At 52.5% G+C, this 26531-nt stretch overlaps 3 protein-coding genes across 8 annotated transcripts in view; 2 read left to right on the top strand and 1 right to left on the bottom strand.

The window, feature by feature from the left end:
* GPKOW (G-patch domain and KOW motifs) overlaps positions 1 to 8879 on the top strand; it is a 15509-nt gene extending 6630 nt beyond the window's left edge. Inside the window, exons 2-12 of one of the 3 annotated variants that reach the window (XM_039843690.1) lie at positions 1626 to 2122; positions 2791 to 2945; positions 3043 to 3167; positions 4958 to 5067; positions 5794 to 6007; positions 6413 to 6545; positions 7227 to 7353; positions 7539 to 7662; positions 7755 to 7824; positions 8348 to 8433; positions 8518 to 8879. In XM_039843690.1, coding sequence (XP_039699624.1) covers positions 1950 to 2122; positions 2791 to 2945; positions 3043 to 3167; positions 4958 to 5067; positions 5794 to 6007; positions 6413 to 6545; positions 7227 to 7353; positions 7539 to 7662; positions 7755 to 7824; positions 8348 to 8433; positions 8518 to 8652 — 1452 coding nt within the window. In that variant the 5' untranslated portion in view covers positions 1626 to 1949 and the 3' untranslated portion in view covers positions 8653 to 8879. Of the gene's footprint in view, positions 1 to 1625; positions 2157 to 2790; positions 2946 to 3042; positions 3168 to 4957; positions 5068 to 5793; positions 6008 to 6412; positions 6546 to 7226; positions 7354 to 7538; positions 7663 to 7754; positions 7825 to 8347; positions 8434 to 8517 lie in introns of those variants that run through there. The other 2 variants (XM_039843691.1, XM_039843692.1) reach the window with 2 other exon arrangements.
* Positions 8880 to 14071: 5192 nt separating this feature from the next.
* Positions 14072 to 16886, top strand: PLP2 (proteolipid protein 2). Its single transcript, XM_039843694.1, has 5 exons — positions 14072 to 14292; positions 15364 to 15516; positions 15621 to 15716; positions 16193 to 16283; positions 16480 to 16886. The coding sequence occupies exons 1-5, from the start codon at positions 14197 to 14199 to the stop codon at positions 16500 to 16502; spliced, it is 459 nt and encodes a 152-aa protein (XP_039699628.1). The 5' UTR covers positions 14072 to 14196; the 3' UTR covers positions 16503 to 16886.
* Positions 16884 to 25303, bottom strand: PRICKLE3 (prickle planar cell polarity protein 3). Of its 4 annotated transcripts, none has more exons than XM_039843685.1 (9): positions 25146 to 25303; positions 23860 to 23945; positions 22879 to 23062; positions 20857 to 20970; positions 20382 to 20519; positions 19378 to 19581; positions 19099 to 19285; positions 18173 to 18472; positions 16884 to 17668 (listed from the first exon to the last, which is right to left on the bottom strand). In XM_039843685.1, exons 1-9 carry the CDS (start codon positions 25185 to 25187, stop codon positions 17115 to 17117), a joined length of 1809 nt encoding a protein of 602 aa, XP_039699619.1. In that variant the 5' UTR covers positions 25188 to 25303; the 3' UTR covers positions 16884 to 17114. The 4 variants fall into 4 exon arrangements, with proteins under 4 accessions (XP_039699619.1, XP_039699623.1, XP_039699622.1 ...); XM_039843689.1 differs by having other exon boundaries at positions 18173 to 18250; XM_039843688.1 differs by having other exon boundaries at positions 25130 to 25265.
* Positions 25304 to 26531: the final 1228 nt, after the last annotated feature.

The raw sequence follows: 26531 nt of genomic DNA, 5'->3' as shown, positions 1-26531 counted from the left end.
ACTACCTTAGGTGGCTGTTTCAGGGAGTGGGTATCACTTCAGCCATGGACAGTTTGTCTCTCAGGCAATGTTCACATCATTCGTAATAAGACATAACATCATGAACCCCCTGATATGATGTGATGAGGTCACATCACCTCTGTGGCATTCTTGCCCAAAATCTGTAACCTCAGCCTAATCATGAAAAATCATCAGGCAAGCCCAAATCGAGGGATATTCTACAAAATAACTGAATTGCACTTTTCGAAAGTACTAACCACTTAAGGTCATGAAAGACAACAAAAGACTAAGGAATCGTCACATGTTGGAGGAGACTAAAGAGGCATTACAAGTATATGTAATGTGTGATCCTAGATTGAATCCTGGGACAGAATATGGTCTATAATTTAGCTAATAGCATTGTTCCAAATGTTAATTTCTTGATTTTGATAATTATACTATTGTTACATAAAATATTTAGGGGGATCTGGATAAAGGATATACAGGAACTTTCTGTACTATTTTTTCAACCTTTAAGACTGAAATTATTTCAAAATAAAAATTAAAAGATTTTTATTATATATTTTGAAAACCACAGTGGCTTCTCTCTTGAGATTCCAGGGCCCATCTCAGGATGTCTAGGGATTCTAAGCCTGGAACATGGACATCAGATTGATCGAATATTGGGCTTCCTGTTTTCAAGACCATTTTCTGACCCGCCATAGTATTCTACTTTCTAAACATTGTGACCATGTCTCCATTTTATTTAGTTATATTTACGGTTTCACATTGAACCCTTTTCCATTGGGAGGACGCAGCTTAGCTGCCAGTGTTCATTTAACATCCCATTGGGAATGCTACATTTAGGTTTTGACATTTTCAGTCATCGTGACTGACTACTATAAATAGAATGATGTAATTTGTTTCCAGAGACTATCGATATACTAGAGTGATGCAAAGATAATAATAAAAGCAAGATATTTCACGGCAAACTTTGGGGGTAAGGTTAGGACTATAATCTGCGAGTTTTGGGGGGGGGGAGTGTAAACACTGCAGCTGCAAGCGCCACCCTCGAGTATTCTCAAGGCAAACGGGAAAAGGGTTAAAGGCTCTGGCGTATTCATTTCATCCAAGACATGTGCTATGATTCCTTTCGTCCCATCCCCTTCTGTTGTTCATTTAAGTGGTCTTCAAGCCTTTGCAACAATAAATAATACTGTGGTGAATCTCATATAAAAATCTTTTTGCACATCTTCAATGATTTCCTTGGTATGAATATTTTCGTAGATTTGTCGTATTTGTTTTAGGACTATTTGTTTAAGTATCGGTCTTCTACTTTACAAACTCTTAAGGTCTTACACAAGAGGAATCTAATTTTTTGAAACCTTAGGGCCTGGCTCTCACAACATATTTAATGTTGGTAGGAAATACTTTTTTTTAAATATTCGTTTGTTCCCCACTGCACTGCAAGCTTCTAGAGAAGAGGAGGTCTATTTTTATTAATATTTGAATCCAGAGCTTGTCGAGTATTAAATCTGGCATCGATAAGCACCATTATTACATGTCTATTATTTATTATTGTACACAACTGACATGCACAGATTTTTTTTCTTAACGATTTATCTTACCTACACTTCCCACACCAGTAGGACACAGTGACGTGCACACAGAAGGCGATCAGTAAATACTAGTCAAACGCCTACACGAAAGAATGACTATTTGGCGATAAAGAATCCTCCTACCACGCCTATCTCCCTGAAGAACTACATTTCCCTGCACGCTTGGCGTGACGCGCGCCTATGAGGTAGAAGAGCGATGACTGCTTCCCACCGCCCCTTATCCGCCTTCATCTGTCGATGCCGCGAAGTTTTGTGGGAAGGTAGTTCTAATGCTAGTCGTCAGGCCCCGGGCAACTTGAACCCAAACTAAACTTCCCAGCAAGCAGCTCACCGGCCAGGAAGAGAAGCAAGATGGCGGACGCTGGAGATGGTGTCTTGCGGCCGGCAGGAGCTTCTACTGCCCCGATTTCATTCCACTTCAGTCGCACGTTCGCCCAGAGACGGCTGGCGAACTCGGGAGATGGCGCAGGTGTGGCTCCGGAGAAGGATTTCCTGAAGACCGTGGAAGGGAGAGAGTTGCAGAGGTGAAGCGCTGGGTCTCTCATCCCTTGGAAATTGGTACGGTGGGTGCAAGCGGGAGGGTGCAATATGAGTTGATTGTCTTGGTGACAGTGGCCTGGAAAGCCTGAATACCGCCAGAGGAAATTCGTGGAGGTGAGGAAGCGGGTGTTTGTAGGACAGGTGGAGAAATTGAGCCTGATGGACGTGGGGATTGACAAGAGAGGATGTATTCCTGAGAGGGAGTGTCTTTCGGTCTGGGGGATCCTGAGGCGTCTGTGTTCCGAGAAAAGGAAAGGAGGGGAGAATGACGAGACCCCTAATGTCTTAACTGATGCGGTGGGTCTTCTCTGATATGGGGAACGGGATGGAACGGCAGATTAAGGTTAGGGGAGGCTGGTGTGGAGCCTGGAGCTGGGGAGAGAGTCTGGGCTGAAGATGGTGATTTGTGGGTGATTGCAAAAGCCATGGACTGAGGACTGATCCTCAAAAGCACAATTAAAAGTTGGGGGTGGAGGAGAAAATCCAAAGAAAGAAAGAACCATCAGATAGGCGAGCCAGTCAGAACAGAGGACATGGTCCATGGGACTGGAGGTGAGTTGGGCCCTTGGTGATTTCTCTAAATAATGAGATGTGGTTCAGAACCCAGTGACCATACTAATCTTCTGACTTCACTCCTCTGTGTCTACATCAGTGTGAAGCCCTCAGAAGCTCCGAAGGAACTCATCATCCCTTTGATCCAGAATGGCTATCGCAGGCAGCCACCGACCCAGGCCTCTGGGCCATCCACAGATGTTGAGGCTGTAATGGATAGGATGCTGTCCCAGGCTATGAAAGAGCTCATTGAGGGTGAGTGATCCCCCTTTGCCTTACCCCAGTAAAGGAAGAATGGGAGGAAAACGGAAACATAGGTGGAACTTTATTGCTCCCTCTCATTCTTCCTTAGAATCCAAGAAGTCTCTGGAGGAGAGAGAGAATACAGGTGTTGACCCCATGCTTGCTATCCCCGTGATCCAGAAAGGATGCACCCCCAATGGGGAAGGGGCAGCTGGCGAACCCCAGGCTGAGACAGTAAGCTGGCCCCTCATCCCTCTCCAGCCCCAGCCTCTCTTCTCTGTCTACCAGGCTTGCCTCCCCGCACACAACAGGGAAAGTCTGTGTGTAAACTAGCGGCCTGCTGCCTATCCCTTCATTCTTCTTTTAGAGTGTTTGAGGAACACCAAGGAGACTGACTGATGTAACGGGAGTGGAATGAGTGAGGCGGGGAGTAGATGAGGTCAGCAGTGGGAGGGCTAAACCAGGCAGGGCCTTGTGGGTCATGGCGAGGTCTTTAGATTTTACTCTGAATGAAACGAGAGCCATGAGAGGGCTCTGAACAGAGAAGGGACAAGACTTATGACTTGACAGGATTTCTCTGGTTGGTGTGAGCAGAACAGACTAGTAAGTGGAGATAGAAGCAAGGAGACTAGCAGTCCAGGCTAGAGATGATGGAGACTAAGACCAGAGTGGTAGCAGTGAGGCCTGGAAGGAAAAGGTAGGGTTTAGTGAGAAAGGGAATTTCAGGGTGAGCACTCCTAATGGCAGCAATGACTGAGACAGTGTCATGGAGGCAGGAAATAGATGTGTGTGTACAACAGTGAGGCAACTTATGGTGTATCTGGAGCAGCTATAAAGAATTGAGGGAGTGATGATGGGAGGTGAGAGGAAAGGTGAGGGATGTGTCTACGAAAGTAATGAAGTCTATCTTTCATTCCCATGGACCAACTTTTCACCTCTTTATTCACTTTTTTGCAATGCTTTGGAGCCGGGTTTTCCTACAGCCCCAGACCAGCATCTCTTTTGACTGAAATGTTCTCATCAGCCTTCATATGTTCTCTGTTATTTTTTCATCACAAAAAAGAAAAAACTTTCACTTCACTCTCCATCCTGTTCCGGCTTTGGCCTCATTTCTCTCATTTCTCTCCTCTCACAGCCTTCCACATCTCAGTTGATCACAGTTCCACCCATCCTTCCTCTCACTTAGTCTAAAAAACCTTAGCATCACCTTCGACTCCCCTCTTTATTTATTTCACACCCCATATACAATCTGTCAGCAGAATCCTTTCATCTCCCTTTTCAAAATGCGCCTAGAATCTGGCTACTTCTCCCCATCGCCACTACCACCATGCTGGTCCGAGCCACTAGCATCTCTCATCTGGACTGTTGCAGTTACTTCCTCACTGGTCCCCCTTGTGGCTGCTACCCTCTTGTGGCTCCTGCCCGGCTCTCTCAGTTAATCTCTCACCACCCCTCTCTGTCTCCACATCTCTGTTTCAGTCAGGTTGACTTTGATGATGTTTTTCACATGTACTAGATCTCGTGCCGCCTCAGCACCTTTGCTCTTACTGTTCTCTCTGCTCGGAACACTTTTCCTTCTCATATTCTCATGGCTCCCTCTGCCATCTCTCTGGTCTCTGCTCAAATATCAACTTAGTGACACTCCTTTCTCTGTCCTTCTGCATCTCCTTAACATGCTTTATTTTCCTTCAAATAATTTATCACCACTTGACATATCACGTTTTATGTATTTTATTTATTCCGTGTTCTACAACTGGAACATAAGTCCCACAAGGGCAGGAGTTTTTGTCTGTTTTGTTCACTGTTTTATCTCCGGCACCTAGAACAGCACCTGGCACAGAGTAAGTATTTGTCCAAGGACTGAACTGGAGGAATAAAGTGAGGAATGGTGAGAGGAAAGCGAGTTACCCTTGAGCTGACTGGAAAAGAAGCATTGAGGGTCACCTAGCGAGTGATAGCAAATGCATTTCAGAGCGCCCACCGTAAGCAAAGCCTGACCATCCTTTCTATGCCTGAACCTATAGGCGCCAGAGGAGGCCAATTATGAGGCAGTCCCTGTGGAGGCCTACGGGCTGGCCATGCTGCGGGGCATGGGCTGGAAACCTGGAGAGGGCATCGGCCGCACCTTCAACCAGTGAGTTCTGGGGTAGCAAGGGAATAGCGGGCGGGGCCGTGAATGAGACCCCTGTGGTTACCGCCCACCCAGAACCATCCAGGCATGGGATGGACAAACTACCACCCTAACCAATTCAGGAGTCTTCTAGTACTGCTTCTAACTCCTGTTTGCTTTTTGAAACTGTAACAGGATCCCATTTATGGAAAGATTGCCACTCTGGGCATCGGTTTCCTCATTTGAAAAATAAGGATAACAACAGCATAGTCTTCCTAGGTCTGTTGAGAGCTGAGTGAAAGTATACACATAAAGCACTCACAGTCGGCCCTGGCCCCAAATAAGCATAGACTAGCCATTTGCTGTTATCACATGGACTTAAAATCCCTTTGCATTTCTGAACATTCTTTTCATAAACCTTTGGCAGCTAGAAGTGACCCAAACTGACTTCGAGCATTTTATAATCTGTTTTTCTTGTTTGGTGTGAACATTTGATTTCCCTTGTGGAAATATTGGTGTGTTTGGTTACACGGTAGATAACTATGTAATAGATGGTGTATGCAGCATGTTATTAGGTTGAACCAAATGAAATTGCCTTTTTTGTAGGTCAAAACCTGTCCTAACATGAGATGGGAAAGTATATTCTTGAATATATTGATAGGGTGGGGTTTGGGCAGGGGTTGGGGAGGAGAATGGGGCGTTGAAGACCATTGCATCCCCCAACAAGCCCATATTCTGTGCTCCCTTCAGAGTGGTTAGGCCCTGTGTCAACTCACTGAGGCCCAAAGGGTTAGGGCTGGGCGCCAACCTGACCGAAATCCAGGCCCTGGCCCCCACTGCCCCACACCGCCTGTCGAGGCCAGATGAAGAGCAGGAGAAAGATAAGGAAGACCAGCCTCAAGGACTGGTGCCTGGAGGAGCTGTGATCGTTCTTTCAGGCCCTCACCGAGGCCTCTATGGGAAGGTAAGGAACCACGATGTGCCTGGAACCCAACACAGGCAGCAGGGAAGACTGATGCGAGTGTCAGGAAGGAAGAATTAGGTTTAGGGTAGCAAGGCTAGAAGTCCTTGTCTTTTAGGCTTGCCTGGCTTATTAGTTCATTCGGGAACTTAGGACCACTTGCTGGGCCTTTCTGAGCCTCGGTTTTCAACATGTCATATGCCACAAGTCCCTGAGGATTAAATGCTTAAAATATATCCCAAGTCCCACAGTCCAGTGGGGAAGACACAGGGACTAGACCTGGTCCCTGCCCTTGGGGGTCACAGTCTGCTGAGGGAGACACAGGGGTCAGGCCTGTTGGAGGTAAGGGTGGAGTGCTTGGTTCTAGAAACATGGGTCAAGTCCACTCAACTCCTGCCTACACTTTAGGTGGAAGGCCTTGATCCTGACAATGTTCGGGCCATGGTTCGTCTGGTCATGGGGAGCCGCATGGTGACTGTTAGTGAGTACTGCCTGCGGCCCGTCTCCCAGCAGGAATTTGACAAGAACTCCTTGGATCTCAGTGAGTGAGCCTCTTACCTAGCTGGGGGAGTTGGAGAAGCATTCCTGGGGGTGGTAGAGCCTGTCTTGGGAGAGGGGTTGTTAGATCTACAGAGGAGAGGGGCAGCAGTCTGCCTGGCGGATGCACCTTCTGCTCAGAGCTCAGGAGATGAGAACGAAGATAGTGGTTTATTCAGTTTGATTAAAGAAAGGTTGATCTAGTAACCCTGGGTCTTTAGCCTTTTTCCGAGGGAGAAGAAACAGGTGTGGAAACCAATTCCTACCCTCAGGAGGTCTTTGTCTATTTGGGGTGTCGAACCTCTCCTTTGCTAGAGAGTGAGAGTAGGTAGGACCAGGGCATGACTGGAGAGGAAGGCGTTCTAGGTGTGTTGGTAGGATGGGAAAGTTTGGCAGATGTGAGACGGGTGCTGACAGAGCTCTCTAGGACTCTTAGCCCACACTGGGTGGTTGACTCAGGTAAGCAATGTCAGCGCAGGCTGGGGTGGTTGAGAAGGGCTTTCTGAAGGAGACGGAGACTGTCAAGAGGAAGGAGAAAGTATTTTAATAGCCCAGGCAAAGGTGTGATGGCGAAAGGGGACACTTTGGCAAATGGGAAGTAGCCTGAGGCTGAGGCGTGACCAGGAAGGAAAGAGAGTGAGATACTGAAGTTCTTTCCTGCTTCTACCTACACCTCCTTGAACAGGCCAGGTGAGCAAAACTTCCCCAGGGCAACAGAATGGAACAGCCTCATCATGGAAGGCCCTCCAGGATCAGGACCTCCCCATCCGGCGGGAGGACTCAGAGAGGAAGCGGAAACACCTTCCAGACCGGTGGGACCCTGGGCATCTGGGATGGCAGTAGAGGGCAGGGGTGTGGGGAGGCTCCAGCAGTCAGAGGAGGCTTCCAGGGTGAGTCAGGTGCATAGAAGGAACTAGGAGTAGCATGATGGGTGGGCAAAGGCGGGGTGACCAGAATGCGCATCTGACTAAGCCTAGTGTCTGTCCCATCTCCACAGACAGGATGAGCCTGCAGCCAAGAGTGAGAAGGCAGCCCCCAGGAGTCAGCACTGGTTGCACAGGGACCTGCGTGTGAGATTTGTGGACAAGCTGCACAAGGGTGGCCAGTATTATAACACCAAGGTGGGAACCTCACAGCCTGGGTCCCCTTCCTCCCTCAGGGACCGGGCCCCCTTAACTTTTTAGCATTCTCACATCCCCTGATCTCTCCCCAGATGACAGTTGAAGATGTCCTTAGCCCAGATACCTGTGTGTGTCGGACAGATGAAGGCTGGGTCCTGGAAGGTGAGTCTGAGGGATGGCCACTGGGTCATTATCATCCGGGAGGCTGATCAAGACCGTCTTAGGCCAAGAGACTGCCCAGGCAAAGGCTGGGAGGTTGGGCAGAGTTCAGGATTTTTTGCAAGGCCCAGCATCCTCCAACAGAACATTAAGATACTTATCGGAGCCCTACTTTCCCCATCTGCAAACTTAGCATGGAAATGACCTATTTCTCCCTCTTGCGACTGGTGTCTTGTAGGGGCGTTCATTGAGCTCCCTGTTGCAGAGCAGGGCTTACGACATGGCCATGGTAAACAGTGTCTTGTTATTACCACCACCCATCATCATCGTACATAAATGCTCCCTTTAGTACAACTATTGTTAGGAACTGCTCCTTAGGTTTTCTCATCTGAAATGGATGTGGTGGGACTCCCGTCTGTCAACAGGGTACAGAGTGGCTCCGGGGAATACAGGAAAGGTCCTTCTGACAGGACCTTGACTGGGCTGGCCCTTGCCGCAGGCCTCACTCCCCTCTCCTTGTCTCTAGGAGTCAGGGAAGACATGCTGGAGACCCTCGTCCCCAAGGTGGAGGGCAGCCGGGTGATGGTGGTGCTGGGGCCACATGCTGGAAGGGTGAGTCCCAGACCTGGAAATGGGAGTGGGAGCGTGTCCCGGTATCTGGGTTGGCCTAGCTGACTCCACATCCCTCTACTCTAGGTGGGCTGTATGCTGGGCCGGGACAGAGAGCGGAGCCAGGTTGTGGTGCAGCTGCGGAGAGAGAATCGACTGATGGAGCTTCACTATGATGCTGTCTGCGAGTACATGGGCCCCAGTGACTCAGATGAAGACTGACCCATGGACCCACTCCATCCCCCAGGCGGTTACCAGTTCTGTACAGTGTGAAAGGCCTGCCTTTGTGAAGGTGGGGAGATCATTGTCCCATCCTGCACTTGCAGTGCAACCCTGGGACAGGGACAGGGCACAAGATGGGTTGGCCAGAAGGGAGGCTAGAAACAAACCTAGTATTTACTAGCAGTTAGTATGTAATAAAAACCATTTCAACTACTTAGTAAAACGAAGAGCTCATAAACGGTATGCTGAGCTGTGAGTGGAGGTAGGAGCTGTGCTGAGGTGGGAACCATCCCATTTTGCAGCCCTACCACCTTCCTTGGGCTGTCAGACAAGTTAAAGGATCCATTTGAGTATGAGGAGAACAGTTAAATGGGCAGATGACCTGTCTGTGCAATCTAGGCATTGATATGAATCTAAAATGGCTACTCAAAGGGCAGGACCTAGGTAGTTTATATGGAGTTCAATCCTGATCCCCTATTTCATCCATCAGCTGTTAGTGAGCTGGATTCTGCGGACATTGAGGTCACGTACAGTCAGCTGCTTAATCCCACTTTCGTGGAATACCGGCTTCAGGTACCGTCTCATCCTCCTAATCGAGGCCACCTGCCTCGAGATTGGCAGTGTATGTATATTCGTGTCCTTACTACAGCATCGTCGGCCAGAGACCTTGGGTACATGTACCACACCACCCCAGGTGACTCAGGTTAAGGCACGTTGTGCTTCGAAGCTGCTCCAGTCCTCTGGTCGGTTTTCTGTGATGCTGGTCCACGGTTCCGCAGGCTTTGGCTTCACATTAAGTGGAGGCCGAGAAGCAGCCAGGAATGCTCCGCTGGCAGTATGTGGGCTGCCGAAGGACAGGGCGGCACAGTGCTGTGGTCGCTTGCAAGAGAGCCATAAGGCACCCTCTATTCTATGGTGCTAGCCTCATCCCCATCCTTTGTTGGAGTGCTGGCCATTTGCCCTTCCTACAACACTTTGCATTCTTGCAACTTGGTGACCTCGTGCTCCATATCAACGGAGAGTCAACTCTGGGCCTCACCCATGCTCAGGTCGTGGAGCGGATTCGCACAGGGGGCCCCCGGCTCCACCTTGTGCTATGCACGCCTCTTTGAGACCCACCCTAGCAAGTCTGAGAGGGCGAGGCTGGAGGGCCCCAGAAAGGAGATGGTGGGTTTCCCAGGGGAGAGGGGTCTGGGATCTCTGAGGGGTAGGAGAGGATCACAGAGTGGAGAGTCTGGAGTGTTGGTTGGGAAGAGTTTGGTGGTCTCAGTGGGTTGGTCTCTGTGAGGGGGACAGATATTCTCAAAAGCGGCAGTGGGGAGGGCAGGGTCCCGGGATAGAAATAATGGTGGATTTCAGAGAGGAGGATTTCGAAGTACTGGGAGGGGAGAGGAAGGAAAGGGTCTGGGGTAAAAGCAGTTGTCAGAAGAAAGGGACATGGTCCTCTGAGGGGAAGGTAGAGTGGGTCTCAGCCGGAAGGGGATGGTATGGGGATGCAGAGAGTAAGAGGTCTAGTAAATAAACACAAGGTTACATAAGGGAAAGGGTTAACATTACAGGGAGGTAGGTTGAGTAAGGGGAGAGTTGGGGTTGTTATGGTTAGAGTTTGATTTCCTTTGGGGATTTGGGAAATAATTTCTGAAGGGCGTGTTCTGGATCTAGGAGGGGCGGGGTCTCGGAAAAGGAGGTGTTGGAGGTGAGGAAGGGTTGTGTCCTTTCCTAAAGGCGTGTCCAGGCCTTGGCGGGATGTTTCTCTAAGGGACCGTGGCTTTGTCACCCTCGGCCCTTGGAGTCTCCTGGCCACCCTTGGCTAGGGGGCCCAGGTCTCTGTTCCCCTCCCTACTGCTCAATCTAACCTACAGTCCTACCATCCCCAGATCGCAGCCCAGATCCTGGGGGCAAGAGGTAATGAGGTCTCATAGCGTGAGCGCTTCCCCATTTCAGCATCCTCAATCCTGTACGAGACTCAAAACCCAGGGCAGCCCAGAGCCTAGTCCAGAGGCAGCGGCAGATGGCTCCGCAGTTCCTCCTCTTGAGCTCCACACACAGGACCCCACCCACCGAACCCTAGGTTCCCCGGGACCCTGGCTGGTACTGAGCAAGGAGCGGCTCTCAATGGGCCCCCGGGGTCCCAGCGGCGGTGCAGCTTGCCCTGGAGTTGGCAGCCAGAAGGCGAAGGCATGAGCATTGTCTGATGGCTGGGTACTCAATACTGCCCCACCTGGATCTGGCGTGCTGTGCCAGCCGCGCACTAGCATCGAGTGCAGAACTAACACTTGGCCTTGTTCCCCCTCCTGCTGTGCAGTCGACCAGCCCACGCTCCCCTCGCAGCGTCAGTGGTATGGCCTTTCGTGACCCGCCCAACCTGAGCTTCTTGTTTCGGGAGGGGGAGGTAATAAAGTGGTGAGATCCCGGCTTGACTTGCCAGGTGCTCTAGGCCGGGTGGGGCTCCCGAGTCTACCCGGTAAAAGAGGGGGTGGGTCGATCTGGTTTGGAGGAGGGCCTCTTCTTGCAACTACTGACAAGTGCTCTTTCTTTCATGCCTCTAAAAGGGTCTTTGCTTCTACTGAGCTTCAGCCCGCTGTGCTTTCTCCCCACTCCGTTTCTCTTTGCCAATTCCTGATTCTCAACCTATTCATTCATTCCACTTTTTTTGGAGGTGTGCAGCGCTCACAGAAAATTATTGCTCAGTGGCATGGGGAATGCAGAGGTAGGCCTGCTGTGGTGAGAGTGCATTAGTATACCCACAAACCTGACCCTGAATCATCCAGACCCTCAGCTGCCAGGCCGGATAGCAAGGCTAGAAACCAGGCTGCTTCCTTCATCGGGAAGCTGCAGTCTCACTTCTGGCCTGGTCGGTCAGCTTTCGCTGCCCTGTAGACTGACACCCTAAGGGCACAGGCTGGGGCCCTGGAGCCCCCTTTGGGGCGGAGCCGGGAAGGTATGAGTCAGAGGCCTGGGCTAAAAAAGGCTGTTAGAACCTTTGGGCCGCACCCCCGTCTTCCATAGATGGTGACGAACTGTGGCCGGGCTTGTGTGTACACGCCACACACTGGGCGTTCCCGGTCCTGGAAGAGGCCAGAGTTTCCTCCATCCTGGAGACAGAGGTCTTAGGTTGAGGCTTATATAGCCAGCGAGACTCCAAGCGGGGCCCCGAAGCCAGGTACTGGCCAAGGCCAGAAATGTCCAGTCACCTCCGCTGTCACCACATCCTGAACACATGGCCCCATACACCCAAGACGGAAGCTGTGGTCAGGTGGGAGTGGGCAATTCTCACCCCTATGGGGAGGGCTCCAGAGTGGGGGGAGAAATTGAAGGATTGGAGTGTAAGTGTCCAGGGCGGCATTGGGAAGGAGAGAAGGACTGCAAAGCCAGGCTGGGAGTTGGGGTATAAAGAAGTGAAGAGGTGAACCTTTGAATGGTTAGCGCTATGGATATTGTGGGGGAATATGCTGCCCCTTACTCAAAGCCTGGTAGAGGTGTGGCTTTAGGGAGGTCAGGAAAGGGCTCCAGACCCCCAGTCCTATAATCATAGTCACACCCAGGAGACTAATATTAGTAACCCCAGCCACCATTTAGCCTTATCCCTGCTACTAACTTCATCTGCACTATCTGTTTTCATCTGGTTACACATCTACTCAACAATCCTGATACGTCTATTTCACAGAAGAGGGGAGTGAAGCCCAAAGAATATATAAAGCTTGAGGGGGGGTGGTTTGAAGCAAGATTTAATCAAGGCCTGATTCCCAGGCCTTAACTCACCAGCATTTGACAAGTATTAATTGAGCCCCAACTGTTTACCTTGCACTGTGATAGGCACTGGGGAGATGCTAGGGGAGCATCTCCCCAGTGCCTATCTAGCTGATGTATTGGGGGGTAGATAGATGTCAGAAGAGACAAATTAATTTCAGAGAGAAGTGACAGTTATGAAGACAGCAAAAAGAGGTTATGTTGGAGGTAATGATGGTGGGCTGCTGGACTCTTTGAAGACATAATGTTTGAATTGAGACCTGAATGACCAGTAACCAGATATATAAAGTGCTGGGGGAAGGACATTGACAGCAGTGGGAACAAGTGCAAAAGCCCTGAGGCAGAGCAGAGTTTGTTGTGTTCTAGAAACTCAGGCATGTCCTTACAGATTTGGAAAGCACACACTTAGCACTGGGAAAAGTATGTTTCATTCCTTCTACTATCCAATCACTCTTTCACTGGGCTGAAAGAGGGAAGCCCCTTCCTTGATTTTAAGGAGCTCCAGGCTGGGGAGTGGAGACCAGGAGGGCTCTTGGGTTGAACTATCCTGGCCTTCTAGCCACAACTCTCCTCTCCTCAAATGAGATGAGAATAAAACCAATGTCTAGTCTAGAGAGTGTGTCCGCCAGCACACCTCAGGGGAGATTCAAGATTTCCATGACCAGGTGCCTGTCTCACATGCAGAAATCTAGGCTGAGTCAGGAGAAATTACTTGCTCAGGGTAACACACTCTCCAATGTCATCAGCCTTGTCACCTTCCTGGCACCCCAGGAGGCTTCCCTTCATCTTCCCAAGCTCCCGGCAATAAAACCTGTGTTCCTTCTCCATTCTTCATCTAGGACTGGGCTGACAGCCCCTCTCCTTTGAACCAGAAAGTGGAGGCTCAGCACTTAGGGCCAGGACTTCCCTAGGACTGCAGAACAGAGAATCAGACAACCCTGGGCTCTGACACTATTGATAATGTCAGCCCTCATTTACTGAGCAGCTTCATGCTCACCAGGCCCTGTTTTCTCTCAGCCTGTGCACTGCTACACACAGTCTCATTCCCATCACTGCTAAGAAGTTTATTCCATGGTCCACAATTCCAAAGTCCTCAAAGCTTTGGAAACTGCCAATATTCCCACAGTCTGACACCATTTGGTTACAAAACCTGACCTGACTTAAGGCACAATTTTCAGTCCTGGTTTATCCCACTTATTGTAAACGTCCACACCTTTGAGGAAATAATAACGTGTGTGTGTGTGTGTGTGTGTTTTTAATGGGCCCGCCTCAGGCCCCACGGAGAGTGTTAAGTAATATACCATACATGCACAGAGAAAACTTTCTAAAATTCGAAATATTCCGAACTCTGGGTTTCACCAGGGCCTCGACCATTTTTACAACTAAGGAAACTGAGCCACTCCCTCCAGAACACAGCTCCCACGGTTCAGAGTTGAGGCAGCTCCAGGCACATTTATATTCTAAAAGGGCAAAGAGTCTCGCTATTACCGCTCTAAGTACCCCGACCTGTCAAGCCTCAAAGGCTGGCGCCCCAGGAGATGGGGCACCCCGGTGGCTGTGCACTGGGTGGGGAGTATCTACCGCGGGCGGGGCGGGGGGGCTTCCGGGGCGGCAGCCACCTGGCCCGGCCCCCTCCTGCCCCGCCCGCTTCTGCTCGGCGCGATGATTCACTCCCTCCTTCGCCCCAGGGGCCCCCTTCCCGGCCAGACGGCGGGCAAGGCGGCTGGGTGTGCAGTGTCCTCGAACCCTCGATCAGCGAGCAGATCTGCGCCCCGAAGGACTCCGGCCCACGCCATGGCGGATTCCGAGCGCCTCTCTGCCCCTGGCTGCTGGGCCGCCTGCACCAACTTATTGCGCATCCGCAAGGGAATTCTTCTGTTTGCTGAGATTGTGAGCGTCCCGGGACAGGCGGGTGGGCAAAAGCGGAGTGGGGTGGCTGGATCACGCGGAGCCAGGAGGCCCTCGGTGAGGCAGGCGCGTGGCCGGCGGTGCTGGTCAGTGGGTCCAGGTGGGTACAGTCAGAGGTCTGAAACCAAGTAGCAGGAGTGAGTCAGTAGGGGCTTGAGAACGTCAACTGAGTTACGGCCACGGGTGAGTGGCCAGGGTCTCATAGCAACATATGGGGGGCCCGTGGAGGAAGACCGCGTGGATTCATCAGTGGAGTCATCGAAGGGGGTCCCAGGGGGCTGGGAGGTGGAGGACCTCCAGTAGCAGGGCGTGGCGCGGCCTGGGCACTGTCGGGAGTGCTGGCGACGCGCCCAGGGGCGGGGCCTGTTGGGGCGGAGCCCCGCGCTCTAGTCCCGTGGGGTAGGGCGCCCCACCTTTCTCCAGTTCTTCCTCATCCTTCTGTGGTGAGGCAGGAGGTCCTTAGCTATTCGGCTGCTCCAGAGCCTCGGTTTCCCACCCCCTTGAAAGTGGGAGCCGCCTTTGAGTCACTTGTAAAAGGGGTGCGGCGCCTTTAACCGCAGTCCTGCCCCTCCCATGTCACTTTCACCGCTTCTCAAAGTGGTTGCCAGGGGAACCGCACGTCCCGCCTAGTCAAGGCCTCATGCTGGCTCCAGCAGTGCTCGTGAAACACCTGGTGGGGCCACTTTCCCAGGCGGCCTCTATCTTAGAGGGGAAAAACGGAGGAAACTAAAGCACCCAACTCTACCCCATACTAGCTGGGTGATCCTGAGCAAGTCACTTAATGTCTCTGTCTCACTTTTCTCATCTACAAAATAAAGATACTAATAACAGTACCCAGCTTATTAGGTTGTTGGGTTAATTAAGTGAACTAATATTCGTACAGCTCTTAGAACTATATTTGGAACAAAGCGTGCACGCAGTAAATGTTTAGCTATGATTATTTGTCATCTTCCCAGTCCTGATAGGTATATGAGTTTGAGACCCCTGTTTTCAACCCATTCCCTCAGCCCGGGGAGTTGACGGAGGCCCCGCTTCCTCATGTCATCTTTCCAGATATTGTGCCTGGTGATTCTGATCTGCTTTAGTGCCTCCACATCAGCATACTCCTCTTTGTCGGTGTTTGAGATGATCCTTGCTGCTATCTTCTTTGTCATCTACATGTGTGACCTGAACACCAAGATAAAGATCATCAACTGGCCTTGGAGTGTGAGAAGGGGGCCAGAAATGACAAGGCTAGGGAGGGTGCAGGCAGTTGGGATTATCCTGGTAACTCTGGACGCTGACTTCCCTCTTCTCCCTACCCCTCACAGGATTTCTTCCGAAGCCTTATAGCAGCCATCCTCTACCTGATCACCTCCATTGTTGTCCTTGTTGAGAGAGGACACCACTCCAAAATCATCGCAGGGGTAAAGGCCCTGGAGGCAGCTCCAAAGCACAGAGAGCAGGATTTGAGGATCCAGGGGCCATTTCTGACTGCTTCTGGCAGAAAGTGTAGGACCCACAGCAGGCCACATTTATCCTCAGGGCCTGTAGTAAAGTCTGGCCCAGGTCCTGGTTTCCTCCCAAGATCATCATTTACTGTAAAAGGCCATCCTCGTCCCAATACAGGACCTTTGTCAACACACTGGAATGCCATCTGCTAAAACTTTGTCACAAATGTACACTGTGAATGGTCCCGCCTATATTTGGGGCCCAAATGTGGCCACCCTACTAGGAAGAGGGAGGGCGTGAGTAGAGTCTAAATTCCTGGCCTTTCCCTGGGGCTCTTTGGCTTCCCAACTTGGGGTTTTAGTCACCATCCCTACATGGGGCAGTTACTGGAAGTGGTGGGTACAAGGAGGTATGAGGCTGAGTAGGCTGACCAGCCTAATCCAACCCCCAGGTACTGGGCCTAATTGCTACGTGCCTTTTTGGCTTCGATGCATATGACACCTTCCCTTTGAAGCAGCAAAGACATACAGCAGCCCCTACTGGTAAGTGTGTGTGTAGGAGAGTGTTGCTGAGGGTGCTGAGGAGAGAAGGGGTCTCCTAAGGGCATGAATGCCATCTCTGTCCTTTATTGGTGCTTGTAGCTTTAGTGCCAATAAGTATCATAAGCTTCAGTATTCTTGTCTATAAAATGGGCATATGGATCCAACCAATGCTTTCTCTCTTTTCCTTACTTAACAGACCCTGCAGATGGCCCGGTGTAGGTGAACTCCATTTCTCTCTGCAACCTGCAAATAACACCTCCATTGAAATGACTCCTCCCCACCCCTACAACACTTGCAGCCAACACCCAGCCCCCTATTGAGGTAAAAGTGCCTTTATTGGGAGAACTTGTCTTCCAGCCTGCCAATCACCCTCCTGGGTGCGGCTACCTTTACGGGTATGCCTCTGTCCCCTTATGCAGTATCCAAAAGGAGACACCAATTCTGCCTGGACTATGCCCCACCTAAGCCACAAAATGAGAAAGGTGTCTCAGATTTCAGCCTCTAGACCCCAGGTTGTGACCCACTCCAAATAACCTCCATGTGGAGGGTGGTTCTGTGGAGGGATACATATAAATAAATAATAAATGGATTGTTAGATGATAATGAATAAATTAATCCTTTGATCAAATGTGGAAAATCTCAAGCATCAGCAGCAGGAAAATTGGGAAGGGGGGAAGCTGAAGTAAGGAGGCCAACAGGCCTGTTTTACACCAAATATTAAATTTCTTCAACAGTACAAACGGACAAAGGATAGAAGGGGATTTATGACAGGTTGCGGGGTGGGTCACAGCTACGCCAATTTGAGAATGGAGCCCCCAGGACTGCCTTGCCTCAGGCCACTATGCAATTCTTGTCTCTGGACTGGCGTGAGTTCCCTGGGGGTGGTGGAAATGGGGAATTCGAGGTCTCCATTGCAGTATCTTGAGCAGGCACCGACCTGCACAGGTGCGGGGGCAGTGGGATGCGTTCTCCTAGGAAGAAGCCATCGTCCTCTGAGGACTCGGAACTAGAGCTGCGGGGTGAGCTGGAGCAAGATTCCGAGTCCCACCCGGATCCCGAGTCACACTGATGGTGGCAGTGTCTGCCAGAGTGGCGACAGCGGTGATGGTGGTGGCGGCGGGGGGCCCTGGGAGGAGGACTGCGAGGCCTGCTGCGGTTCTGGGCTGGGGGCACACTCAGGGTCCGCCGCGGGTCTCCCTCAGACACCAGAGGGTCCCGGAAGCTGACACGTGGGGCGCTCTGGCGACTGAAGGCACCATCTTCTGGGGCTGGCTGGCTTGGAGTGCCTGTGGGGGGCTCGGAGGCGCAGCGGAGCCCCAGCTCAGGCATGGAATGGCGGTGAGGGGCCCCTCTCAGAAAGCGGGTGGGTTCCTCAGGGCCTGCGGCTGGAAAGAGAGATGTGGGGAGTCCCTGTATCTGCCCCTCTCTCAGGGGAGGCCTGTGGAAGGGCCTTTTCCTTTCCCCCATTGTGACTGGGAAAGTGGGGCAGGGGTCAGAGAGGGGCAACAAAGTGGGGAGTCCGGGAAATAGGAAGCCTGGGACAGGCTCTGAGTGGAGGAGCAGGACTGGATTGATGCATGGGGGCATGGCATAGGCTAGAACACATTAGGTTTGCAATAGGGTGGAGGGTCAAGTGTTTGGAAGAAAGGAGGAGGAACTTGGGCTCAAACAGGTACAAGTTGAGGTAGGGGAGGGCTCTGTACAGGAGAGCAGAACCAGGGTACACGAGAGGATGAAGTTTGGGTAGAGACTAGGCCTGGAGTGGTTTTGGGGTGGGCCCAGGGATGCCACAGGTTAAGGGCTCACGGGGAGGGGCCAGGGTTGCAGCGCGGTGAGGGGGAGGATAAAGGACATGGGAGTGGCTGTGCCTGATTCGAGGGTTAACTCACCAGGCGATGGCTCCGTGCTGGTGCCTTTGCTGGAGGTCTCAGACGCCCCCTCCACAGTAGAGAAAGAGGCTGTCGAAGCTGCAAACGGTGCAGAGACTGTGCTTGTGCTCCAGCTGCGGCGGCCTGGACCCTGAGTGGTGGTCTCAGACCCCAGGCTACAGGCTCTCGAACAGAAGATTAGGCCACGGCGTGGCAGGAAGGGGCGGCCCAGCAGGGCTCGCCCGCAACGACTGCAGCAGAAGCAGCGGTCTGAGGCGTGCCAGTGTTGGCCCTCATAAGCCATTTGGCCCTGGTCAAGGCCTGTGGGGATGATGGGAGGGGTAAGACTAAGGCGGAGCCTCCAGGCATTTCCCCACTCCTCTTGAAGGGGGCTCTTCTCCAGAAGAGGCAATGAATCTGAGGCAGGGTACTCAGAAACGCCCTCTCCCCCACCTCTCCAAAATGGGGCACTTCTCTTGAGAAAGCAGGAAACCCGAGGTTTAATCCTCACTGCAGGGTTCCTCAGACTTCTCTCCTGGAAATTGGCTGATAAATATCTCCTCCTCCTCCTCCCTTTCTTTCCCAGGGTGCTCCCTCCCAGAGTAGGGGATGTGCATTGGACTTAAAGATGTGGGTCAGGCTTAAACGTTAAGAAGTGGCTTCAGGTAGGAGACTGGAAGGTGGGCCTGAAGAAGAGGCTTTGGTCTTTGAGGCAGGACTTAGAAGGTGGGGCATGATCTTGGTGGGAAAGCAGTGGATCTTAGATCTTAGTGCCGTGTGGGTGAGGTTAGAAAGTATGGCAGGACAGGGGATATTGGTGATAGGAATTGCAGTGAAGGGTCTAGGTCTGTGGTGCTAGAGCTAGACCGAAAGTATGGGAGATAATGGTGGATAGGAGGAATGGCGGGGGTGCTGTGGCTCAGCTGTCCAGTGCCATGTTTACTTACCAATGTGCTCCCCACAGCTGTCACAGTATTCTGCGTGGCGGGCCTCATAGCAGGCGCAGCAGTGGGGGCGGCTCTGACGCATGACATAGCGCTGCCCTCCTAGAGATGCTTCACACTCAAAGCAGCAGAAGTGACCCATGTGCCAGTGCCGGCCCTCGGCCTCCGTGCACTCAGGGGAGAAGATGATCTGTGGGGCGCAGGCCATCTGTGGCTGTCAGCAGGGCCTGCCCTTGGCACTTCCCACCCTGCACTCCCAGCCCTGGGCAGAGAGGCACAAACCTCGTCACAGGCTTGGCAGCGTGGGCGCAGGCGTTCGGCATGGTGGCGACCACAGTAGACTTTGCCAGCATGGTAGAAGTAGATGAGGTCCACTAGCAGCTCCCGGCACGTGGAGCACACAAAACACTGGGGGTGCCAGCAGGCACCTAAGCCTGCACGGCTGGCAAACACTGCAATGTCCCCACCTCCAATCTGCTTCCCGCACTGCCAGATGACAGACACTGTTACCCTCACCAAGATAGTTGGATGGGGATCAGCCAAGGCATGTGTCATACTTTGGGCCTTCCCCATGGTAGACCTTCATGATTGGCCTCATCTATGGGGTAACTTTGAGACAGGCCTTGCCTACATGGGGGATGGGGAGTGCCTTAGAAACTGGCCCTGCTCCTGTGGGAAACCAAAGACAGGTCCTATTCATTGTGGGTAGCCTCAAAGGCAAGTCTCACCCTTGGGGGGTTGGGGAAACCATAGAGACAGGCCAGGCCCATTGGGGGGAACTTAGCAGCAGATCTCACCTAACAGTAGTATCTAAGATCAGGCTTCACCCACCGGGGGGCCTTGGAGACAAATTCCACCCACCACCGGGCTCTAGAGACAGGGCCTGCCACTGTAAGTAGGTTCTTAAGGACAAATCTTGACCACAAGAGGACAAGAGAGACAGCTGATGCCCCGCATTCACTGGGTGGAGGGCAGGAAATTAATGAAGAAGGTCCATTAGGGCCTCCTTAGAGACAGACTGCACCTAACAGTGGGATCTGAGGGACAGGCTAAATCCACCAGGGGGTCCTGTATACGGTCATCACTGGCCAGGGAGGCCTTAGAGATGGTTTCTGCCTAACAGTGGAATGTGAAGAAAAGACCCCATCTACCAGAGGGGACACTAGAGATAGACCACTAGGGCTTAAGTGGCAGGCCTCATCTTTCCAGGGCCTGGGAGATGGGCCCTGAACCCCAGGGCTTGTAGCAAAGGCATCACTCACTCCCAGAGGCCCTCCATGGCTCACCTCCTCACAGATGGCCCCAGTGATGGTCACTGGGAAGATGCGCACAGTGCCACGCCCCAGATTCTCCCGTTTCCTCTTCTGGCTAAATGCTCTGAGCTCTTTCTTCTCCTCCTCTTCCAGTGCAGTACAGTACTGTGCCTAGAGTAGCAGGGGTCGTCCAGGGCCCTCCCCTAATGTCTGTCCCCACCCCCAACCCTCTCCCAAATTTCATCCACGCTCAAAAAGTTTACTTCTAGGTCTTTGTATAGATGGTGCTTCCTGCCTGAAATACCCACCCCTGACCTCCTTCCTCTCCCAAGGCCCAGCTGTGGTTTTGCTAAGAAATGTCCCCTGATTGCCCCTGCCCGTCCAGACCTTTCACCTCAGATCAGCTCACCTTTTCTCCTCTGACCCTGCCTATTTCTTTCCAGCAGCCCAGCATTTGCCCAGGCTGTGCCCCTACCTGGCATGCCCTTCCTGTCTTCTCTCTCCTCACCTCACTGTCGTGTGGAGGCAGCTGGTGCAGCAGCTGCTTGATCCTGTATTTCTCCCCGGGACTGTTGACATAGGGGACCTTGTCCTCTGGGAGGCAGCTGAAAAATTGGTATACCTGAGAGGACATGGGGGATGGGAGAAGAAATTCAGACCAGGGGTGAGTTGGAATGCAGTGGGATGGTGGGTCTTTACTTCTCTGAGAAAATTAAAGTCATCAGAAGAGAACTTCTGACTTCCTCCATCTCTCCTTCCTCCAGGCTGGATCATTTCCGTCACCTCCCAAAAACATGCTGAGAGTTCCCTCACGTCTTGACTCCACTTTTTCCTCCAGCTGCTGCTTCACTTTTCTCCTTCCGTTTACAGAAAAAATTTCTCAAAAGAGCTGTTTGCACTCACTGTCTCCATTTCTTCTCCTCCAGTTCTCTCCAGACTACACTCCAGTTAGCTTTCCCTGCCCCTTCAGTCCCTGCCCTTCCTCTAAATTTGTTGCTGTCATGGTCATCAATGATATACACATTGTTAAAGTTATTGTTCAGGTCTCAATCCTCATCCAACTTGACCCATCAATAGCAATGGACACAGCTGATGATTCCCTCTTCCTGGAAATGCTTTGTTCCCTTGGCTTCCAGGACACACACCGTCCTGGGTTTCCTCTTACCCAAAGGAAAGCTATTGGCTACTCCTCTGTCCTTCTTTTGGTTCCTCCCCAACTAGCTGACCCCAAAATATGGGTGGGTCCTCGGGCACAGTCCTTGGTCCTCTTGCCTCTGTCTCTCTTCACTTGCTTGAGAATCACATCCAACCTTATGGCTATAGATGCCATCTTGGGGCGAATGCCTCACAAACGCACACTTCCAGCCTTATGACCTCTCATTTGAGTTCCTGGGCAACATGGCTGCTCAGATATCTAATGGGCATCTGGATGCCAAAACCAAACTTATGCTTAGACGTGCTCCTGCCTTGGCCTGACCCACAGCAGTTAATTCAACCACCCTTAGGGTCATCTTTGATTCCTCTCTCTCACATACCCACAAACAAATCCTTTCAGCTCCGCTTTCAAAATATAACCAGAATCTGACCACCGCTTACTACTTCTACTGCCGGCACTTGTCATGGGTCACCTAGACTATTGCAGTAGTCTCCCCTTCACTGGTACCCTGCTTCTACCCTCACTCCTACAGTCTGTTCTACACTCAGGAATCCTGTTAAACCCTAGGACAAATCACATCCCATCTCTGCTCACAACTCTCTTGTGGCTTTTTCCTCATTCAGAGTAGATGTTCAAGTCCCCTCCATGGCCCCTCCCCACCACCTCTCTGCCCTCACCTCCACTCTTCTTGTTGCTCACTCTGCTCTAATGCACAGGCATACTCCTGCCTCAGGGCCTTTGCATTAGCTATTCCCTTTGGCTGGATTGCTCTAACCTCGGATTTCTGCATAGTTCACTCTTCACCTCCTTCAGGAAGCTCAAACATCATATTCTCACACAGGCTTACTTGGGCACCCTATTTACAATTCTAAAATTTCTTTCCACTCCCCCCCTCTGCTTTTTTTTATTTCATGGACCTTACACCATCTGACGTATTTTTTATTTAGGTGTTTGCTTATTAAATGTCGCTCCCTACCGGAATCTAGTTGTTTTGTTTCGTTCACTGTTGTGTCTGTGTCTGGAACAGTGTCTGACATGCAGTAGGTGCTCAATAGCTGTCCGTTGAATGAATTAATCAATGGAGATGTGGTGAATGGAGTGCTGGGAGAACCCCTGAAGTAAGGGGTAGGGCAGGGAAGGGGTGAACAGGCCCTGGGGAAATGGCCCAGTGATCACTCAGGGTTTCTTGCAAGTTTGGGGGGCTGACCACTCCTAGATCACAGACAGCTCAGGAAGACAGGCACAGTCTGACCATACACCCTATTGTTGCCCCAGAAATAGGTTTCCATCTGAGTGTGTGTGTGTGTGTGTGTGTGTGTGTGTGCCGTGTGTGCACCCACTGGAGAGCAAGAGTGGGTGGTGCCTTCTGGTCACCTGCTCTGGCTTGAGGCCAGGGGGCACCCAGGCATACTCCTCTGAGGCACAGCCCGAGTCATCATCGGAGATGGAGTGGCGCTGGAAGTCTGAGATTAGCCGACACATGATGCGTTCCAGGTCCACAGGCACCGTGTGCACCGCGTGTTCCTCCCGTGGGCATTTGCAGTGTTGGCAGATCTTTCTGAGAGGGCCGGGATGGGGGTCACTTACTAAAGGGTAGTCCACTCGGACCCCTCAACAGCCCAAGTAAGTCCAACTCAGGGGCAGAAACATGTAGATTATCACTACCAAAGGACCCTGGGCCTGGGGGCGTGGCTGAGAGGAGGTGGGGCTGAGCCTGGGGACAAGAGGTGAAGGAGTGGGGCTGTAGCAGGAGTCTCCAGGCCTTCTCAAGACTTTCAACTCAGGGACTTGGGCCGGAGTAGGGGCGGGGCTCTGAGTCTGAGACTGGGAGTTATACAGCTAGGGGCTTACCCTCAGGGCTGGTTCTGGACATTGTGGGGGAAATTTCCCTGGAGGTGGACTCTAGCCTATGCCGAGGCTCTGAACTTGTGAATAATGCTCTGTCTGTGGTATGTTATGGGATGTTTTGGGTACAGGACTTCAGTAGGAGCATAGGGTACTAGGTCAGGGAGAGGAGTTCCTAGTCCAGGAAGGGGGATGGAGGTCAGTGGGCGGTGCTCAGAGCCCAGGACCTAGGATCTCCCTAGGGATGGGGATCAGGCTTGGGGAGGGCAGGTCTGGGGCTGTGTCCTGGGTGGAGATCTCTTGGGAACGGGACAATAGGGAATGAGTCAGAGGGTGGGGTTCTGAATTGGAGCAGGAATCTCTTTCCCCAGTTGAGCTTACACTGTGGACCACCATGGCCCCCCTCTCCCACCGCCCCCCTTCCAGACTAGGGGCGTAGCTTAAGCCTCTGGGGCAGTTCCTCTGAAGGCGAGGCCCTGAACAAGGCGAGGCCCTGGGATGGTCACCTACCTCCAGCCATGCAGCAGGAAGCCAGGGCACTGCTCCCTGCAGGAGTTGCAGGGCTGGCCGCGGTCCGGGTCCTCTGCCTCTGGAGGCTGTAGTGGGCGGGGTCAGACGCGGGACCCGGAGAGGAGAGGGGGCGGGGTGGAAGAAATCAACGCCCGCCTCTCCACTCCAAGGCCCGCAACTGCATGCTGGGGCCTGTCCCACCAGGGTAGCGCTGGGCAGGCTGGGACAGCGCCCGCAGCGCGGGGGAGGGGGACACAACAGAGGTAGAGGCGGGACAGCTGAGGCCATTTCCCTATATACTCTCTTTTCAGGGGATTCCCCTCCCCAGGCCAGTCTCAGACTCCCCCCCATCCAGCCTGAACATCCCCTTCGCCACGCCTGTGATTCTTCTAGGGCTCAAACGCCTCCCCCAGAACTCAGTACTCCCCTCATTCAGAGTACAGAGTCCCTAATCTGAGTGTCTTCCTCAGACCTCATCTCAGCCCCTTCTCCACCCACGAGGCCAGCAGCACTCCAGTTCCACAGGGTAGGGGTCTGAGACCCCATCCTTACTTGGAATCCACACATAAAACTCCCTGGCCCCTGCCCAAACCCTGACTTCACCCTTTCATATCCAAGGAACTGGAGACCCTCCTCCAGGACCTCAGGAGGCCCCTGATCCATTCAGAAACCTCGCCCCAAGAAGCCTTGGCCCTTACCCTCATATTCTAGGGCTATTCACTCCTCTGGACCACCAAGTCCAGACCCCACCCACAGACCCCTTCCAAAGGAAGAGAGAGATCCACCTATCTAGGAAGTCAAAGGCTCCCTCGCTGAAGCAGAAGCCTGGAAGCCCTCTTTCGCCAAATCCCAATCCCCTGACCCTTAGTATTGGGCACTTCAGGAATGTAGGACCTCACTTTTCAGTTCGCCTTCTGCCAAAGTCAAGGCGGGGGGCGGGGGGGGTCCTTTCCCTCAGAAGCTCAAAAGACCACTGTTTCATCCAGGACCCCAAGACCCAATCTTTTGGCCTTCAGAATCTCCTTCCATAATTAACACGAGAGGGACGCACACTAGGTCCTTGGGTTGCTGATAAAGGTGTGCGTAGAGGTGATCAGGGATCGTGGATCAACAGATCTTTACGTTCCTTCATCTACATACTTCAGCAGCCCCAGCCAATCTGGTCTAGGAATTCTGGGGATGGGGATTACCAGAGCCTCGATGGGGCGCCTCCGCGCTATCCCCTGCCCCCTCTTCTAGGCCTCAGTTTACCCCAGATCCCCGCCACTACCCTGAGTCTCGCTCACCGCGCGCCCAGAGCGGCGCCTCCGGGACCCACGCGCGAACATGGCGCGGGCGGGCAGGGTCAAGCCGAGCCGGTCAGGCGAATGGAATCCTTGCGGCCGTCAGGTTACAGGTTATCGCGCGTCCAGCCTGGAAGCTCTGTTCCGTAAACCTGACACCGGCGGGGGAGGAGCGCGCCCTGCAGCTCCCGCCCCTGGGCCTGTAGTCTCTCTGGGGCCAAGGCGCCCCCTGCCTAGGGGTGAAGGGCACGCAACCCAGCAGCGCGGCGCAAGAGAGCTTCCCTGCCCTACTCCCATGGGCTCCAGAACCCCAAAATGCCACGTGGCATTTTACGGGACTTTCTAGGGCTTGAGGGCTTTGTAGTGGAGGAGGGAGGACTTGGAAGTGGCGACCTGACTGCAAGGGGTGGGGCGCTAGTGTACTTGTACTGGCGCTTCGTGTTAATTTATCTTGGATGTTTATTTGGGGGAGTCGTTAAAGTCACCTCTTGGCCCCCTCCCCACTAGTGATGTTCCGAGGAACTCTCCCCCGGATGAATGCTGTTAGAGTGGTCCTCAACTCTATGTAGCCCCATCTGGTGCTCCCTCGCCCCCATCAGACGGCTAGATCTTATACACCCCTAAGGGGCTCCCATCGCTTCAGAGCCAGGATTATTTGAGATTTATGGGGAGGAGGTTAAAATCACTGGCCAGGTTCCCGTGCCCTCTTCCCTTCTCTCTCCCATCTTTACAGGCCCAGATGTCACGCCAGTCCTGAAAAATAGATCTTAAAACCTTCCTTCCCTTGTTCCCATTTTTCTCTCTCTGGTTACACATCCCTTTCCCTGAGTTCAGCCCCAGAGCCAAGTGTCTCTCATTGTTCTCAGGCTTTCCAGTGTCCTGGGGCTGGAAGGAGAGGGGCCCAGCCGGGTCTCTAACTAGGCGTGGCGGGCCTTTCATCATAGGCACCGGGGATTTCCCGTGCTATTACCTACACCTCTGTCACTTACCTCCTCTCCTCGCCCCAGGGAGGAGTCGGGGAGGGGTTAAAGGGAATGAATGAACTAAGGAGTCACCCTAGCACCCTGCCTCTCGGCCTCGCAGCCTAGCCGGTCTCCCGGTTTTCCAGCTAGGGCGGAGGCAAGGAAATGGAGAGACAGCAGAGTCTGAAGAATATGGGGACAGGAGGGTAGAGGGAAGTCTCCCTGTGAAGTATGGGCCCTGTTCGAAGCTCTTGAGGATTTGAGGACAGAGCTGTGAAGGCATGTGGCTAAGGGACTAGAATTAGAACAGAACCCTAGAAAGACAGGGCTTTCTGTGGCCTGTAGTGGGGCGTTGGGCAGGGTTCTTAGAATAATCAGCAGGCGAGGCTTCGCCGAGGATGCTGCTCGGACAAATCCACTGGAGGAG

The sequence above is a fragment of the Pteropus medius genome, unplaced genomic scaffold (genome assembly GCF_902729225.1).
Source record: "Pteropus medius unplaced genomic scaffold, Ma_sr-lr_union100, whole genome shotgun sequence".
Classification (NCBI taxonomy): Eukaryota; Metazoa; Chordata; class Mammalia; order Chiroptera; family Pteropodidae; genus Pteropus; species Pteropus medius.
The sequence above is the reverse complement of the archived record's forward strand: the minus strand, read 5'-3'. Positions and strand labels throughout refer to the sequence as shown.